The sequence below is a fragment of the Meleagris gallopavo genome, chromosome 5, assembly GCF_000146605.3.
Source record: "Meleagris gallopavo isolate NT-WF06-2002-E0010 breed Aviagen turkey brand Nicholas breeding stock chromosome 5, Turkey_5.1, whole genome shotgun sequence".
NCBI classification, from domain to species: Eukaryota; Metazoa; Chordata; class Aves; order Galliformes; family Phasianidae; genus Meleagris; species Meleagris gallopavo.
The window spans coordinates 20,611,423-20,631,138 of NC_015015.2; the positions used below are offsets into that span (position 1 = coordinate 20,611,423).

The 19,716-nt window shown below is 37.4% G+C and overlaps 1 protein-coding gene across 1 annotated transcript in view; it reads right to left on the reverse strand.

Moving 5' to 3' along the window:
* Positions 1 to 1,011: 1,011 nt before the first annotated feature.
* Positions 1,012 to 19,716, reverse strand: part of LOC100547880 (spectrin beta chain, non-erythrocytic 5) — a 66,424-nt gene continuing 47,719 nt past the window's right edge. Inside the window, exons 32-48 of the mRNA XM_019615523.2 lie at positions 19,411 to 19,524; positions 18,036 to 18,157; positions 17,257 to 17,419; positions 15,053 to 15,241; positions 13,987 to 14,064; positions 12,387 to 12,559; positions 11,282 to 11,372; positions 10,535 to 10,681; positions 9,070 to 9,207; positions 8,102 to 8,358; positions 7,746 to 7,932; positions 5,359 to 5,571; positions 4,777 to 4,973; positions 3,932 to 4,136; positions 3,016 to 3,210; positions 1,776 to 1,931; positions 1,012 to 1,263 (exon numbers count right to left, since the gene is read on the reverse strand). Of these exons, the coding sequence (XP_019471068.2) occupies positions 1,027 to 1,263; positions 1,776 to 1,931; positions 3,016 to 3,210; positions 3,932 to 4,136; positions 4,777 to 4,973; positions 5,359 to 5,571; positions 7,746 to 7,932; positions 8,102 to 8,358; positions 9,070 to 9,207; positions 10,535 to 10,681; positions 11,282 to 11,372; positions 12,387 to 12,559; positions 13,987 to 14,064; positions 15,053 to 15,241; positions 17,257 to 17,419; positions 18,036 to 18,157; positions 19,411 to 19,524 (2,862 nt within the window). The 3' untranslated portion in view covers positions 1,012 to 1,026. The remainder of the gene's footprint in view (positions 1,264 to 1,775; positions 1,932 to 3,015; positions 3,211 to 3,931; positions 4,137 to 4,776; positions 4,974 to 5,358; positions 5,572 to 7,745; positions 7,933 to 8,101; positions 8,359 to 9,069; positions 9,208 to 10,534; positions 10,682 to 11,281; positions 11,373 to 12,386; positions 12,560 to 13,986; positions 14,065 to 15,052; positions 15,242 to 17,256; positions 17,420 to 18,035; positions 18,158 to 19,410; positions 19,525 to 19,716) is intronic.

Below are 19,716 nucleotides of genomic sequence, written 5' to 3' on the forward strand. Positions count from 1 at the left end.
AAAGAGTTAAAAGGGTAAAAATTGAAGGAATATGAGTCTCATTTGCTTCAACTGACATAAACACATGCTTCTTGATTTACCTAACCTCTGGATCTATCCCTTATCATAGTAAATGCCCAGTCAGTGGTAACCACTTCACTCTCTTTGGATTTCTACTCCTTTAATGACTTAACTCTTTCATTAATCACAATAAATTAAAATTTCCCATATTTCTTCTTTGAGAAATGCTACTTAAAAATATTCTGAGAAATATGTATCATTTCTGATTAAAATTACACTAAAATGATAAAATGTAGTATTTTAATATTCAACTGCCGCTTCAAGTATAGAAGTGGCATCCCATTAGTTATTTCAGCTTTTACACTAGACCTGTATTTACACATACTTACAAAGGTTAATTTAAACACTTTAACTCAACATTAAAAGGTATGTTTTTTAGATGCTTTTAACATTCAGTTTCATTCTAATTCAAATGTAAAAAGAAAAAAAAGTAACTGATTTCTTGCAAAAAACTGATACCTCATGAAAATGAACAGAACAGTATATGCATATTGTCAGTAGGATTAAATAAATGTGGGTAAAACACTTTCAATACTTGAACAGGTGCTAACCAATTCTAGAAGATTATCTTTAATATGGATGCTTTCATTCTAAGAAAAGCAAGCTCTGATGTCTGTATAGGAATAAATTACTTGAATATGTAGCAGAGACTCTCCCATCTTCCTGCCAAATCAAAGATATATTTCATTGAAATTAAAACTGTTCAGAGTGACTTGATTTTCAAGATGTCTAGGAAATAGGGTAAAAATATGGGCTTATTGTGAACACTTCACTGAAGTGGAGTGACATGGTCCCCCCTGATGTGTGGTCAGTTCCATGACATGCTGTTGAGAAGATGCTATGTATTATTATTAAAAGAAATTTGCAAGCAAGTTGTAGAACACTTGGAACAGGGGCCAAATAACCAAAGGCATAATTTAGAAAATCCCAAATGGGGGAGACCAGAAATAAGGCCTGCAGACAGACTCAAGGAACAAACACATACATTAGCTCCCTGCAGTCATTGAAGTAGAGCTGGACTTGTTCTGCCTGACTCAGTCTCGCCTTTCTCTCCAGAAACTTCTTATCCAGATTTCTCCAGCACTCATCCACATCTGTGAGTCTCTCCATAATGTTTTCCTTGAGTTGTGGGTATGTGCGGCTGAGGTGCCAGGCTTCTCCTCGAATCCGTTCCAGCTCTTTCATTATGGCTCCTAGATCTCTCTGGAACAAAAACAGAATGGATTGTAAGACTAAGTCCCTACTTACATCTGTCAAAAGCAAATTTTAAAAATGGTTCATATCTTTTCTATACACTGGCTGCGAAGAGGCTGGGAACATAACTCTACAGGTTTTTCCTCTAGTGCCTTGTAACATTCATCAAACATCAAAAAATCTTCTTTAAATGTGACATGATGCTTATTTTGGTAACTATGGAGCTGAAGTCTCCTCTTGCAGTTCAAATAACAACTTTGCAATTATAACAACAGTTTGAAATAAGCTTTAGGAAAGAAGTTTATCCTGAGCAGCAAAAGTAGTAATAACTTGATATCAAAAGGTAAAACTGTGAGGAAAAGACCCCTTCCATGAGGCACAAAGGATATTTCAGAGTGGAATAAATTTATCTTTTGTTCTGCCAACAAGGCAGTTGAGAATATTTCAAATCAGGCATTGATGTCCATTTATTTATTTTTTTATGCTTTTCTGCTGCTGCTTTATGATAGATACATCCTCACCTCCACTCCTTCAAGCTGGCTCAGAAGAGTTTGTACACCTGGAAGATCATATCCATAATCATCTATGTCCACCACAGCCTCCTTCTCCTGCATCCAGCCCTTTACTTCATCCACATCATGATCGTACTGATGAACTTGCTGGGCTGCTCTCAGATTCTAAAATAAAGAAAAATTTTAATGGTAATACAATATATCATGTCTGCAGTGCAAAAACAAGTGACTCTAGTATTGTGTCCTAATGCAGAACAAGAGCAGAAGTGAAACACCTTCCCGATTAAGTCATCTAATTTTCCAAGTTCTGTTTCTCAATGGAAAGAAAAAGGTATATCCAAAGATGTATCAAATTTATTCCCATGTAGGATGGTAAGCAGAAATTGCCCTCTCAAGTGGAGAAATTGCCCCAGAAAACTTGCTTGGAATAAAGACATATATTGCAGTGAAAAAGGTGAGCTGGGTGAAAATTAAGTTTTCTGAAATTAGAATTTAAAATGTTCTAAAGCTGTTTCAACGTTTATGTTAACAATTGTCATGCATTAACTTCATGGCATAGTGAAATAGACTATGGTGAGCATGAACTACTCCATATTCAAAATGTGTATGTAACAGTAGTGAAAAGATCTGAGGACATCTGACATTTTATGTTTTCCTTAAGCCAACTTAAAAAGTTGAATTTAATTGTCCTTTCTGCTTTTCTAAATACATCTGAGACTGCTGTTTCACAGGATGTTGTGAATTGATTTTACAGCTACTAACTGCTGCCAAAAGGTAAAGGTCTTGTCCCTGCATTCTCTATCACACTTTCTCTCATTTCCCTTGTTTGACTTCAACTCATTGATCCAGTAAAAAATATATAGACGGTTTACCCCTCATTTAATGAGCTGAATTAATTAAAAAAAAGAAGAAAGAAAAAAAAGAGTCCAATGAGTGCCAGAGTGGGCCTCCTGTAAGTGGTGGTAAACCAAAATAGGTTAGCTTAGTTTTTAAAGAAATTGAATTTAGTAGTGAATTTAGGTAAACAGTATGCCAGCAGGATGTTAGGTATCTTTCATGCATAATCTTGCCAGCAACAGCAGGGAAAGCAGTGGCTATAAAGGAAAATGGTTCAAGAAGAAAGAGAACAGAATATACCCATTATTCTTACCTTTGTGTTTCTACATTAGCAATGCGCTGGTTTGGGAAAGAAAGAAGGATATATGAAAATGCAGGGAATTAAATGCTCCAGTTTCAATGTATTTCCTACCTCTGTCCTTGTCTGGATGGCATGGCACAGTTTCTCCCACATCTCATTAATTTGCTTTGTTCTTTTCTGGATAATATCTGTCTTGCTGTGGCCATCCTTCTCTAGTTTAGATGCTAATTCATTTAAGGAGAGAACTTTGGAATGTCCCAGAGGTTTAATCTCATTTACAAAATCTTTAAATTTTTTCTCCAGCACCTATAGGATAAATAGAGACACAGACTTAGATATAAAATTTTCTGCCTACCTCTGTTAAAGAAACAAAAAGAAACACTTCCTCTGTAGAGTACAACACAAAAGTTATTCACTGCAGAGCGTTAATCACGTGATAAACCCAGAAGATCTGGAATCAGAAGAGGGTATCTGTTGTCTTGATCATTTAACCTTTCAAGACACTGAGAAATGAGAAATGCTGCCCAGAACTAAGAAACTAATCTCTTTAGCTTGTCAGAACATGTAACAGTTGCTGAAAACATTAATTCACTAAACTGTGGAGAGGACACTATAAAGTATACACCTCTGCACCACATGACCTGAGGAGAAATTCATCCTTGAAACAAGCAGCTAGAGGTGAGAATGCTTTATTTCAGGATTTCCTACTGAAATTGTTGCAAGACTGTGACCAAATGGTTATGCTTTGTCAAATTTATAAACATTATCAGAAGTCAAGTGTACTGACCTCACCTTATTCCAGGAAAAAGCCAACTTTCTGTTGAACCTCCATTCTCCACTGGAGAATGCTACCACTAAAAGCCCTTCATAAGAGACAGTAACCAGTCTGAGTCTTTGCTGCAGTGAGAACTGGTTTGCTTAGTTTTTGTCACTGTAATGTTTCACTTTCAACAGCTGCACAAAAATTTTGGCAAATATTTTCCTGCTTTACCACACAACACGTACAACACCTTTTATTTTCTTTTACCTCAACACCATCTAAGTCCTGCCCATAGTCATCAGACTCTGCAATAGACTGTTTACTGGAAAGCCAGGTGTCCACCAGCTGGAATTCTCTTTCAAACTGATACAGCTGGAATTGTTCTTGCAGGCATTTTCTCTGGGTCTCAGCCTTTTGTAGGAGAGACTGATAGTCTGCTAGGATCCCCTGGAGCTTTGAAAGTATGGTTGGACTGCAAACAAACAAAGAAACAAAAAAAAACAAACAGCATAAAAATAAACAAGAATCAGAAGGTATGTTTTTGTTTTACTGCTCTTTTTGGACACCATCTTTTCTAACAGGTTTGCTTTGTAACAACTTCGAAATGCAGAAGAGTCCACTTATTTTCATGGAGCAAGTTATATGAAGATGTGAGAACCAACTAGTTAAGGAAATTAAAGTATCTCACACTGCTGCTCTTTTCCACTCCCTTCTTCTCAGTAATAAAAGAAAATTGGCAATGAAAAACAGTTAACTGTCAAGAATGTCTATTTCCTTTCCCAAACATGGTGCTTGTTGAACCATTATGATTCAATATATTGAGAGTTCAACCGAGAAGTAGATGACAGTTTCTCAGAATAGATGGTGGACAAAGAAGCTGACCTAATTGGCCTGCTGTTGAAAAAACAACAGTTATGAAAACATTAAAATAAATCATCAGGCTTTCTGAGAACTTGAGAGTATGTGATGGTAGTTAAGAAGGGATTGATGTCCCTTAAAATCATATTTCTAAATAAGCCATTGAACAGCTAATGAAAACTGAACTTTTTCCATACTTGTCTTCTTCGGAGAAATTTTTGTTTCAGAACAGAAGCCTACTTTTACTTTCCTACCTCTCTGGGTTGTCTTTGTTTATTAAGCCGGCACCCGTCTCCTGTACTTTCTCAATCCGAGGCCTAAAACCCTCCATGTCCAGCTTGGTGGCTTCGAGTTTACGTAGTAAAGCTTGAGTGGATTCTTCATTCTTCCCATAATCAGAAGTCTCTAGAATGAAGCTCCTCTCTGCCAGCCAGGTCTCCACATCCAGTAGCTGTATAAAATACAAGGATGAGCGTATACACAGCTTTAGTTTAGGTCAAGGCATAGAAAACTGTAAAGCATCTGCCAAAGAGATGCATCCGTCAAAATAGAAAGCAGCTTAGATGCCTTCCAGTCTAGCAGATGTTATTCCAAACCAAAAAATAAAAAAAAGAAAGAGAAGCGCGCCCAAATCCCAGTACTTTCATTTACTTGTTTATCCCTCACTACAGTTATTTGGAAAAACAACTGTTGCATCTCTACTATAACTGTACAGATAGGAAAAATCAGAACAGTATGAATTCTGCTTATATATCAGTACTTGTAGACACTCAGCAATACAGGTATCTTTTAAAGCAAATAAAGGCCAAAATTAAATCTTCGTGAAGCACTCCTACCTCAGTCAAGAACTGATGGGCTTCATATGACTGCATGAGACGCTGTCTTCTCACTTGAGCCTCTGTCTTCAAGTTTTCCACAGATGTCTCCAGCTCCTTCATCTGCTCCATAATCTTGCGAGATGCTGAGTGGCCTCCCCTTACCAATTTCTGCCCAGTACTGAGCACTGCTTTGGTCAAAGCATCCCGACTGCTTATCTCATTCTCCAAATTCTGGAAGTAGAAAAAGCTCCATTTTACTCCCAGATAACATTCTACAGTTATTTAGTTGTGTAATTGCATTGTAGCTCCACTATAAATCTGTTTTCCATACACACAGATGGGTCACAGGTGCAACATCTGAGTGAATACTTAGAGTGGAATGCAAGAGCTTTTTTGAGTGAAGGAACAATAGCAGAAATAAAACTTAATCACACAATTTGTACCTTGTTGTGTACCCACTTCAGAGTGTGGGGGGATGAGATTCTAACCACAAAACTCTTTCCTGCACTCAAATATATCTACTTCTACTCATATTGCACCATGTTTCTTGAATTAAAATCTGGCTTTATTTGAAATGAATGTTTGAAAACTAGATTTTGAAAAAGCAGATGCACACCTCTGCTTTCTTCATCTTTGATAGGCAAGGACCACACTTTCAACTTGTTTGTGAAGGGATGTTCATTCTATGGTTAACTAAGTCTAAGCACATTGAAAAGAAAGCAAACTCCAGCATTTCATAGTTGTTCTATTTATTTTCAAAGCTATAAAACAAGTGGTTTCAGAGTTAGACTGCTGTGTTTTGTTAATGTAGAAGTGATGCCCTTTGGAGAGAGAAACTTCTCCTTCAACTTAACTATCAGAATTGGCTGCAAAACAGCTGTGACTCTAACCTTGCCTTTAACTTTCCCCTATTAATTTCAAGACAGCCTCTGTGTTGTTGAGAAGTAACACCATATTTGACCTCAGCAGAACAGAACTCAGTAGCAAAGATTTTAAAACATCTTGTATTCTGTATTAATAATAATAAGCTAGTAGTGGGAAGAACAACTTTGCAGTTGAACATTTAGGAGTACATATTCACAGGACTTCATTTATACCATCAGAAAAGGGTGGTGGGGGAGTGAGTGGAAACTGTTATTCCAAACTAAGCAGCTATACTTATGCATGCTATATTTGAGTGTAAATGCACTTCAATTTTGTTATATTGATACATTTCATGCACTTGCACTTTTGTGGTGGCGATCAAAGTACTAAATTTGCAAATCTGGCTCAATAGGACAAACAATAGGGGGTAGAACTAATAGCATATTCAATTTTTGACTTATATATAATATGGATATAACATATCCATGGGTTTAAATGCATCTGGAAGATGCATTTAAAACATTTTACAGTTCTTTATTAAACTGTGAGTGCACTTTTAGGATAAATATACTTTTTAAGAGAACTCATCCATGTCCTGGCATGTCACCTGTACCAGCCTAAACTTTTTTTTACTCCTGGAACATTCAAAAACCTTTTGCAAATTCAGTTTTATTTTTAGGCATGCAGATTGCACCAAATGCCTGTGTCTCCAATATGTATTTATATATACATGCATATTCTCCTCCTTATAAGATCTTCCATCTTTCCCAGTCCTATTGCAGATTACACAGATTTTCCCAGAGGCACTTGATCTGGCATTTAAATTTGCTGTCATTTGCTAACATTAAATACCAATAGCTGCTGGAAATTTTTAGCAGCATTTTTTTTCCTCCACCACGTGTTTGAAGAGAGAGAGTGATCTTTACTCAAAGACAAGTAGAAAAGCAGTTGCTGTTTTATTGGTATTCATGATGACAGTGTTCCAGTCACTGCTGTTTCTGATGGCCCATCTAGATGTTGTGAAATAATTCAGCAGCTATCTTGAAAGCTACCACTAGAATGAAGGTCAGCTAAGGATCATAGAAGCTTGTTAACTCCCTCCCTCTAGAGCAGAAAAGTTTTGGCGGAAGATGTTTTTCTAGGAGCTCATCCTGAGACATCTGAGCAATAAGCTTGCTTGGATGTACTTAACAAGTTTAATAGTGTATTAGGACATTCTTTGTTGCCCAAAGAAACAGCATGCACAACAGTTGCAAAATCTATTTCATATTGTAAAAGCCAGGTTTTGAACTCAGTTTCCAGAAAGAGCCTATGTGTCCAGAGAAAAGCATATAGTGTGGTACCTAGAGCATTGCCATGATAAGCGTGGAATCCCACATGTCAAACCATAGACATATCCTTTGAAAGAAATGTAATTATCAGACAAGCTTAAGAGTTATCCCTAGCATCATGAATCCTGCTAGCCAATGCACTGCAGTTTTCTTGAGGCAAACTGAATTGCATATTTTCTCTTTGATTCTGAAGAATGAGAATGACATTACCTGGTGCTTTTCCTGTAGACTCTGAACAGTTGCCAGAGATTGGCCATAATCCCTGGAGGATGCCATGGGAAGTTTCTCATGAACCCAGGCCAACTCCTCATCAACATCTCGGAAGAACTGGTATTGAAGTCTGCTTGCCTCCAAACTCCCACGTCTTTCCTGCAGAGGATCACGTAGACTTTTGTATCTGCAGATTTTAAAGGGAACACAATGAGAACTGCGAAACAGTACAGAATGAACACAAAAGGTTATATTCAGAATAAAGTAGACAATGAAAAATAAAAAAGACTCAGAGAAGAAAAAGGCTGAGAAAAATAGGCAAAATTTTGCGTGAGACAGATCAGGCACTTACACACCTTTGCACCAGCTGATCAACTCTTTCTTCTAGCTCATCGGCAAGGAAATGCTTTTCCTGCTGGAATTCCTGAGCTGTGTTCACAAGCTCTTGCAACCGGTCCCTATGGCTAGCAATATCTTGCTCCAGTTCCTCTTGTTTCTTCAAGTGACTGTTCAGAACCACTAGATCGTTGCTGCTATATGGTGCCTTCAATTCATTTTCCACATCTTCCAACCATTTTTCTGTATCCTCTATACTCCGCTGAAAATGAAGGGCCTGGGGACAAGCAGGACAAAAAAGTCAGTTAAATCTTCAGGATATAAATTACAATATAAAATGACAGCCCCTTTCCAGAAGAATCGCATACAAATGCGGAGAAACTTCCAAAGGCTCAGTGACTTTTTCCCAGATCTGATGGCGGTCCAAATGAAGAAAATGATTCAGTCAGAGTGAATTCAAGAACAAATGCAGAGAACATAAGGAGTTAATTTTATTTGTGTCATGTTGCACAGATACCAATTATGGATACAGTACCTTAAAAGGCAGCCATTTAAAGGCAGAGCTTTATTTTATGTCCACAGAGTAGCCCGTGCAAAACTCAGAGTCATGAGAAGTGATATGCCTGAGAAGAGCTAGGAGAATGGAAAGCAGCTGAGGGCATCTTTCTCATAAGATGGTGAAAAGATGCCAGTGAGACAGGTCCAGAGAACTGGAAAATAGAAGGGTACACATTTTCCCTCAGTATCTTCTGGAATCCTGACCTAACTTAGCAGTAGAAAGCAGAAAGGCATGCAGCCCACAAGTCCTTTCCTCTCACTAGAGATCTCTAATTCCAGTCAATCACTCCCCACTTTGCAGTTTCTTTACTCTGGTGGTCTTGAGGTCCGATTGTTCTAAATGGCACATTCGTATATAAGACTGCAGCAGGGCATTCATTCTGCTTCTGGAAATAACACAAAACCCCAACCACTGGTGCACCGATATTACCTTGTAAGCATCCTGCAGCTTGGCCCGTTTATCTTGGCAGCTTGCTAGCAGTTCCTCCCATAGCTCTTCCATTTCTTGTAGCCTGGACTGAATGGCCTCAGGGGCATAGTGTCTCTCACGGAGCATCTTCTCACCTTCCTGCAGCAGAGAGAATGATCAAACTGATGGACAGATTTTCCTGCCTTTCTGGCCTCTAAAATTATCTGAAATGTTGGAACAATATTAGAGGATATTTAAGGGCAAAGAGAATCTTCATTATGCAAAAGCTGGACAGGAAGCCTACTTTGCAACCACAAAGTTTTTTTCTGCATCCCATGATCATTGCTTGAGATAGCCCAGCCACCTAGCCCACTCTTTTCCCTTTCTTGCATGTTAAAAAAGTGAACTATCTATCTCATACGAGTGAACTACTGCATGAGATAATAAAACACTTTTTTTAACCGTGTATATCTGCGTTTCTAATTTCTGAGCTGCAGATGCTTAACAGGATGGCAGAAGAAGAGGTACAGTGGATACTGTAAGATCTCCATCAAATAGAAGATTCAGTACTTATATCCTTAAGCTAGGACCAAGTTTACTTGAGAAAGCTAAGCTGAGTTACTTCGTATTTTACAATGAGGAAAAAGAGACACAGAAAGAGAGACAATACACAAGGACAGCAGATGTTTATTTTCTTATAAAAAGCAATTCCCAAGATCATTCTTAGAAAGAAGTAATGAGAGACAGATTAGTATAGAGAGAGTTGTAGTTATACCCTTTAGTCCCCCGTCATGTTTATGTTGTATCTAAACAAACTGAGCTCTACAGAACTAGATGCAGGTGAATCTGAGGAGGAACTCTACCCCTTATGCTTTAATGCAAGTTATCTCTTGCAAAATACAGCTAGTAAGTGCTGTGCTGAGAATAAGGTTAATAAGCATCTAACAATCTGTCCTTCCAAACCAATCATCTGATCACAGCTTCTGCCAAATATCTGACAAAACTTGTCAGATTTTCCTCATATCTCTCCTACTAGCATTTCTCTGTAATGGCAATACCTGAAAATTCATCTTGGTTCTTTTTGTTGGATAAAACTTATCTGAATTATTGAAGTTGTGCATCCAATTACCTAGGTTCCATTTTTGAAAGAAACAGATATACCTCTAAAGTGTGATTCACGCCAGAGAGAAGTGTCAGAAGTCAGTGGAACAAATCATTGATAGCACCCATCTCCTTCCACTGCATCACAGTGAATACAGAAAACAAGCTAACACTAAACACTAACAAATAAGTTGAAAGAACCCTGTGGGCACAGAAAGTTCTTAGACCAAAAGAGCAAGCTTTCCAGCCCCCTCACAGACAGAGTGAACAATATCATTGAGGGGACAGTGATTTCCCCTTGCTTGTTTGAGGTCTGTGTAAGTCAGTTTGTTAATTGTTTTTCAGGCTAGTTGCCCAGTGTTGCCAACAACCCAGCTTCTCTCACCAACTTGATGGAGTCTAGGCGATTTCTATTAGCCATGATCTCTGCTTGGAAAGTTTGATGTTTCTGCAGCTTGGTCTGCAGATTGCTTGGATCCCTCCAGCTATCATCCTGAGCAATACTGTTCTTCTCGTTGATCCAGGCAGCCACCTTTGGGGAGGAAAGAACAGAAGTGGACAAAAACTTCAATGTTTCTTCAGCTGCAATCTGCTAGGCTGTTCTCTTGCATATATAAAACACTGGACTAGTAAGAGGGGGCATAAACGAGCTGTCCTTTTGAGATTCTGCTTCCTTAAGCTCCTCATGCCTTGGTGAGGTCACCCCCACACCTCTCAACCAGAACTGTCATCTGGAAAGATATCTGCCTCCATGGAATTGTTCTTCTGCAGTAAGAAAGTATGTGCATATGCATGTGTGTGCATGTGCAAGAAAGGGCAGATACCTCCCTATTTCTAACCTTATTATATCTCACAAGAAGAGGACTACCTTGTCTCTTCCCATGAATTATGATTTGGTGGCACATTTCCTTTTAATGCACCTATTTCTTAATTTTTTGTGGCCCAAATGAAGGGAATTTGTTACTTGAAAACTGAAAAATATCCATTAACACTTCCTCATATTTTCCAATATTATCTCATTATAGACTCAGTTCCTTGGCTTTTCTCTCATTAAATCCCTTTCAGGGTTCCAGACCTATGCAGCACAGCATGTTTTAAGAACAAGAATGCAGTGAATGCTGTGTAATTGTACCTCATAGGAATTCTTCAACAACTTCTGTAGAAGCCTTGATTCTTCTAGTAGATGTCTGCGAGCAGCAGCATTCTCCAGTAATTTCTCCTTTCTGAAATAAAGACAGATGCACGAGGAATAAAACAAAGAGTGAATTAGATATGTAAAAAGTTTTTAGTTTTTGTGTCTAAAAAACATATGATCTAACCCTTTATCTCTAGGAGAAAACTGTTCATAATATGCAGCCTCCCATGATTGTGATTGTCAGAGAAGACACTTGGGATACTGTGGGAAGAACTACTAGCAGATATGTTTAAAACATGCACAAATTCTGTATGTATGATGCCTGCATCTAGGAATCGCCATTAGTGAGTTTCTGAGGACAACTGAACATTATGGAAAGCCTGTGGGTATCATGATATTTGTCACTAATAACACGTATCAGGCCAAAACTACATCGTCCTTTCATCTTTCTTCCAAATATGGCCATGCATCACTTTACTCATGTTGATTCAGGCATGAAATATTTTGATTGTATTAATAAATTTGTACATTCACTTTCATCATAAGCAATTTCTGATCTCTTTTAGTAGATTTTACGTACATCTTTTCATCTACCATAGCACTGAATATAATCATTTCTAATGTTAGTTAAGATGGACAATATACAACGTGCTAGGAAAAATAAAGTAATTCACATCAGAAAGAACTGTAAAATGCCCTAACGGATAATTTGAGCAGAGCTTTAAGGTCAAACCATTAGATCAGAGAAAAAGAAATTGTGTGCAAATGCCTTTTCTTTATGGCATTTAATGACAGTATTATTTAATGGCACAGTAGAACTCCATGCATTGTTTGTAACACTGTCCCTAGGGCCATACCAGGGTATAGAATTACAGGAACACTGCCTTTTTCTGAATTTCACCTCTCCCCCTAATTGCAGTTTTGAAAACAACCTAATTAACTAGACTCAAGCAAGCTTTGCAAGACCATAGATAGCAGTGCAAAGTCAAGTAAATGCAAACGAGTTTACAGTTCTCTTAAAACATTTAAAGATTTTAGAGTTATGGAGGCAGAGTTTCAATGCAAGAGAGATGGATAGCAAATAGTGAAGTTTTGACTTCACCTCCTCAGAACAGCCTGGCATCTGTTGGTGATGTTGTCCGAATCATAATGTTTGTTCTGAATTAGCTGCTGGGCAAATGAAGCCATCTCATCAATTTTCTCCATCTGAGCTTCCAGGGATTTTTCAAATTGCATGTGTTTCCGCTGCAGACTCTCCACACTAGACACTGAGTCCTGGATGGAATTCAACAAAGGGAAGCTGATTTCAATCAGAGTCATTCCATCCAACACACTGATAATCCAGAAGCTAAATGGCATTTACCCCACATTTTCAAGCTGTCGAGAAAACTTATTGACCTTTGAAATTTATTGGCATTGAATCTGAGGATTGGGGTCTAAATTACTGTTTTATGCATGGCCTGAGACCATTGGTTCAGGGTCAAAACTGAACAAACTCCTGGATGCTTATCTGCTTCTGCTGGTTGTTGTGCTACAAAGAGCATCTCACACTTCTCAGGAGAATAAGCTGATCTCCTTGTACTCGTAAATCAATCTTGTGACAGATTCTATTTTGGAAGCAAATATGGGATGCTGAGAGATCAGAGTTAAATGAAGAAATATGCCACAGAAAGAGATTGAAATTAGACACTCAGTTTCTATCTATGGGATTTGGAAGTGTTCTGATCCAGATTTGAATCTGAGGACTGGAGCCTGCCCTTACAGTTAATCTGGGGAGAAACACAGAATCTGACTTCATGTAACATTTGTGAGTCTAAAGCTTAGAACTCTCTTTTTAGCACCCCTTTGCACTTTTAAGTTTATAATCAGCAGCATCAAAATGTTACTTTAATAAACTCTGCTTTCTCGTTTTTCTGGAGGACTTTATAAAGCTCCTGGAGAAACTTGTCTTCTCAAAAGTCCACACCAAATGGGCCAGAAAAACATCCAAAGTACCGAGTGTTTACATGAGTCACTGGAAAAGTACGTACTCACATAGTGTTCTCTGTGCATTGCTGAGCTAAATATGGCTGGAAAATAGATCCTTCTTTTATACTTCAGTGGAGGGACTGTAAGTACGTATCTCCAGAATTAAAATTACACAGCCAGACACGAGCCATTAGCATTAGATGTTTTTCATACAATTTGTACCAGTTATGTCTACATTGAGATGTAATTGTTGTTCCTGCAGAGGAATTTAATTTAATGCCTATGCAAGGTACCAAAGGTAAACTAAGCATCAGAGTTTATATCCAGCATCCTGCATGACTTTTGTAACTCATGCATTAGTCTGCAGTTTCAATTATTGCAGTGTTACTGATACCTGAAGTAGCTAAAGTAGAACTACACTATGTATATCAGAAATGACCACAGTGACAACTTGCACAATGCTAGTAAGTTTGATTGAGTCAGGTAAGACCAGGTAGAGAAATATAGTCTTTTTTCCTGCTATAATAAGAGTATTTGGACTGTTTCATTACTCTAGGGGCTGAGAAACCTATTTCATTTAAAGTACTGAGGAAGGAAACATGACCCTAAGTCATCAATAAGGCAAAGCAGTAACTTTGAAAGGAGAAAGATGGAGAAAGAAAGAAGGAGCATATCATCATATTTCACATCTCCCCATCCTCCAAACCAACAGCTGAGAAAATTGGAGCACCTACCCCTAAGTCTTCATTGGCTAGGAAAGCCTCTTTGCTGCTGAGCCAGCTCTCAGTCTGTTCCACATAGCCATAGAATTTCTGCACAGGGAGAAGAAACAATCATAAACATGGAGTAAAATAGACACACTCCTGACTTTGGCAGAATATACTGAAAAAAAACTAAATTGCTCGGGCTTTTGCAAAATTTAACTACAAGAGCATTGGATGGCAATAAGCATTAGATGCTGCCAAAACCATGCATGTAACAATTATTATTGTAGCTTTCTCTTTAATAAGATGACTGTTGCTTTTTATCTAAGACACTGGATACAATACAAGTACTTGCAGCATGTTTCCTAATGATGTATAGAGGGTGTTATGTAAAGCAACTGGCCTGAAATAAGTATAATGTAATCCATAAGAAGCGTGAAAGCAGTCCTTACCATATGGTTTAAGTTCTTATATACGTGAAGTTTTTTAGATGGGTCTAGTAGGACAAGCTGTTATTTAAGGCGCTTGACATTCCACACTGTAAAATCTCTCTCAGCTATTTCTGACTTTGAGCAGAAATTTTGTAAAGTGAGATGATGGTTACAAGGCTATGTTTCTGGAAAACTGCAGCCAAAACAGTTTTTACATTAGGAAAAAAATGCCAGAGGGAGAAAACTAGATTTTGTCCGTGCTAAATTTTTCTTCCGTTTTCTTTTTCCAATTGTTTAAAAATATGCCTCTGTCCATACTGTTTTTCTTGGGGGAGAGAGTTTAGAATTAAGTAGGACTTTCTATTTCAAGTATGTTCCTTTTGCCAACTACATGAATGTTTGAATTTTGTCAAGTTTCATGGCCTCTGAAAAGCAGATGGTTGTACATTTAAGAAAAATGTATTTAATTTGTAAAGAGACAATTTAAAGATACAGTAAAAGCCCTGCTAATATTGAATGTGTTCTGCCCTCAGTCGTCTTCCAGAAACCAGTGCTGAACACTGGGTATTATTACATCATCCTCAGCTAATGGTAACGTTATAAATAGGCTGCTTATATTGAGAAAAGCTGTGTGTGCACTTCATTTTGAATGTCTTTTTACTTACCTGTAAATCTTGTGCTTGAAACAATTTTATATATTGCTCCTGCCATGCTTGGATCAATTCAGACCAGGCTTTCTGTAGTCTGGAGAGAGACTGATGAATCTCAGGGGTTGCATAGTGACCAGAATTGGCAAGTTGTTGACCATAGTTACTAAGAGAGTTGAATCTTTCCACTCGTGCTTCAATCTCCTCCTAAAATACATTACTAAAGTTGATGTCAAGGGTTTATGGTATGCCAACTATTCAGAATACAGACCTTAAGGGGGAGAATATAGACTGTAACTTTCCAACACTAATATTTGTGTGGAAAATCATTCGTCTTTGAGCTATGTTACTGAAAAAGCACAGTATTGCCTAAGAGAAAATAAATGAGGACAATAAATGACTTTATTGCTCTAGGAATAACTGGTCTCCTACAAATCAAATTGGAATTCAATTAGAAACAGATTGGAAAATGTTCAGATATAAATGAAAATAGTTTTGAACACCCATAGTACTACATCCCCCACTGTGTTTTCCTATATGAAGGTGGTTCTTGTGAGACAAACAGCATCTAGATGTTTTTCTTCTCCTGCCAAGTAAGTTGGCATCAGATTATTACATTAAAAACACTGTTCTACTTTATTCCATGGTGTTAAGATGAAATATTTAACTTTTATCCTGGGCTGAGGAATGAATTATGCCTTTATACTGAATCCTCAAGGTTATCAGATTAAAAGCAAGAGTGAGCTCTGCAAATTGAGTGTGGAATTCCTAATATAAACCATTTGAAAATAAAAATATCCATATACTGAAATAACACTGTGCAATAATTTGCAAACCACCTTGAAAATGATGTCATGGACTACTAAATGTCTGAAATTACAGCTCCTCTTCTTAGAGAATTTTTTTTAGAGGAGTGACGGTGCCTAGAATTTGACAAAACAGCTGTAAGATACAATTCTCTTTTTATTCAGATTATTGCTTTGCAGTCAACTACAATCTCCTCTAGGGACCATAGTTTGAGCCACTAACTCAAAATTAAAAAAAAAAAAAGAAAAATCTAATTTCTATTGTGATTTTAATTTAGTTTAGTCAACCCAGTGCAAAAGAAAGCATTCCCTGGATTCCACCTTTTCTGTGTGACTATCTCATTAAAACCTTGGGTTCCTTTACTAGCAAGATCGAGATCTAGATCTAGGTGTTGTTACAATCTAAATTCAAAATACATCATAACAGTGTGTTGAGTTTTTTATATTGTTTTCTATTGTTTCTATTATTAATGGCCAAAACCAAAAAAAAAAAAAAAAAGAAAAAAGCCAAAAAAAGAAAAAGCTGAATATTTGACTTGAGAGAGGACTGTTATCAGACAGAAGACTAAAAGAAGAGGAGGCATCAGGCATTTGACACTAAATTCAGGTCTGGAAAATGAATTAGAATTTAAAATTATTCATGCTAGTAATGGGAAGTGCAAAGCACAGGATTTTCACTGTTAGTATTAGTCATGATTCTGAGAATATGCTTTTTAGAAAAGGAAATATAACTACAAAGGAGAGGTAATACAGGAACTGAAAGGTAGCTACTACATGTGGGAAAAATTAAAATATAAATGTTACTTTTTAATGTTAATAATAGCACTCCTTTTAGAAAATCATCAAAAATATGAACCAAATCAGCCATCAAAACATCGTGTGGTAATTTGTACTGAGATATGAATTGTTCCAGTACAATGCGATGGTAATTTACTGCTCTGTATGAGACAAACTGCTGGTTTAATTTCTTCTCAGGAAAATGGAGTTTGCATCACAAAATCTAGCTCACTGACATTATCTTCTTGGCAATCTGAGTAAGAGATCAGAGCTGAGCATGATTTGAGACTGAATCAGCTTTTCACCTGCAGAGTTGGATAGAAGATGTGAGTGGTAATGTAGCTTCCTGGGAAATGAGCTCCTAAATAGCCTGTGGGATAGAGTTCTATCAGTTCTTACATGATCTCTGTCACTAGCCTGTTACTGGAAAAAGACTCTCACCATGTTACTTTCAATTCATGCAGCAGAAATTCTGCTGTGTCTGCAGCATTTAATTCCCATAGGACTGATTGACAATACCATAGAATGGCTTGGGTTGGAACGAACCTGAAAGTTCGTCAAGTTTCAACTATAATGCCACAGGCAGAGTTGCCACCCTCTAGATGACTATATTCAATTGGGAGCAATAATGATACTTGCCTTTCTCTGCTGATGCTCTTCAATCATGCTTTCCGCTTCATTTAGGCTTTTAGGAAGCCCCCCTGCTTCCATTAAGCCTCTGATGTTTTGAATCCAATCTATAATTTCCTTCATCTCAAAGTTAAACTTCTGCAACTGATATGAGGCTGCCAGCTTCTCCTTCCTGCAACACAATGTACAGTTTAGCATTATCTAACAAAGAGTTGTCTAGTTCCCATTCCCTCCCCATTTGCAGAGGAAGGTATCCTATGAGAAGGCAACTGAAGTGAATTCAAACCTCCTAGCTTTCCCTTGCTGATCATAACCATTTTCACATTAAACCAAAATTACACAGATGCACGCTGCCTTAGAGACAACAGGCTTGCCTTCTTTTTTATGACAGTTCATTAGAATAAGAAAAGTAAAGATCCTTACAGTTGTTTCCAGAAACAATTCCTGCTCAGGCCTAAGTCTTTCTTGTTTTGAAAATATTCAAGAAAAGAAATATTCTAGAAACATCAAAAAAATAAGTATTTCACAAAATGTTCGTGACAAATTTTATCTGTTATCCTGGAGGCTTTTTAGTAAGGAAGTCATTAGATTAACTTTCCTGAAGTCACATCTGTTGAACTTTTGTTGCCCTCAGTGACTCTTGTTCCAAATCGAGATGTCCTAGCTACCTGTACAAGCTTTGAATGGACCCTCAAAAACTTTTGGAAATTCCCTAACAAGTAGGTTTGCTACCCCAAGGAATAGCTTTCCTCCTGATGAGAAATAGTCAGACCACAAGAAGCCTTTACCTTTGTTTGGCCTGCCCCTGGAGTCGTAGCCAGTTGTTTTTCATCTCCTGTTGCTTCATAGTCAGCTTGTCATTTATGGACGGATTCCTTGTGGAAAGACGGAAAGATTCCAATTCCAATGGCTGGAAAGAGATTTATACTGGGGTGAATTTATGCCAAAAAAAGCTTGTGTTCATTCCTGAATTTGCCTTTCAGAACTAGTTCATTTTAAGATTCTAGTTTTCAAAAGTGGATACCTAAATTATAATATTAAAATAAGTATGTTATTATATGCACAAAAAATATATATGGATTTCTGAGCAATCATCTAAGTGGAGAAAGATACATTTGTTTTGTTTCACAAAATGCTATTTGCAATTAAGAAAGCAATTTTGCAGAAGGGGAAAAACAGAGAAGAAAATGAAGGGGTAGTCATAGCCACCATTATCCTAATCTGATTGTGATAGGTAACAGGAGCCATGGAGCCAGTTAACAGAAGCGACCAGATTTTCCATTTAGCAGAGGACTCAAAAGTCCTTTATATATTGTTCAGCAAATAGCAGCATCAAAATACTACTTTCAGTGTGGGCTTTTGGTTGATACTGTTTTCATTAACAGCCTTAACAGTCACAAACCCAATCACAAGCTCACCAACCCACGTTTATATTTGTTATCTTTCTTCTACAACTACATCAACTTGATATAAATAAAGAACTTTAATTAGGCAGAAAGGAGAACATGCCAGACTAGTTTTAATCTGCAAGAGAAGTACAGATACTATGCTATGTACACAGTATTTGTGGCAGCATTAAAAACCTTGCTTTCTGAGTTTCCATGCACTATTCCCCTACAACAGCCTTGCTTGCGTTCTCTGTGCAATGCTGACTAGTAATCACCCACATTTCAGATGAGAATTAGTGAGAAAGTCACAGCCTGTTTAGGTATCACATATATTGTCACAAATTGCATACTATTGTGAAAGAAAGATTTAGAGGAAGTTTGCAAAAATATGTTCATATGAAACTATTTCAGCCAACAGTGTAAATGGTGAGGCATTGGTATGGGATTTCTTCTACTGCTGCTCATCAGAAAATATACATACATATTCTTAATATGTAGTTATATAGGAACTCAAAACTGTAATTAATGCTTAGATTAGTCCTAAGCCATGCAAACTGGGCAATTTACAACAGCAAGAGCTGATCAGGGAATTATGACCTAAGATTCTGGGGTTTGACAGTTATATCAGAAAACTATGTGAACTGTGATTTTGTATTTTATTTCTGAACTGCACTGCAGTACAACTCATGGATCTGAAGAGACATATCAGAGCTTGCATCAAATTTCAAAAAAGTAAGTATTTTTATAGCGTCCTTCGTACTTTCTCACTTCTTACCTCTATTTTGGACTTAATAACATTGATTTCTCTCTCCATCTCTTCATGTCTTCGAATAAGGTTTTCCACACTTCCGACATCTTTCCCATAATCCAGTGCTTGTATCAGGACACTCTGGAGGGGTACAGGAAGTATAAACGGTGATGACACAAAGAAGAAGAGTAATATTTACTTCTATCAAATTGCTTCCTTATTCCCTCCTTTTTATTGCCATTGGAATACTATCATTGTCTTAAAAATTAAGTATCTATAGAGCTCTTTATGTCTGCTCTCAACAGAAATGGAACAAGAACTTTGAATATTCAC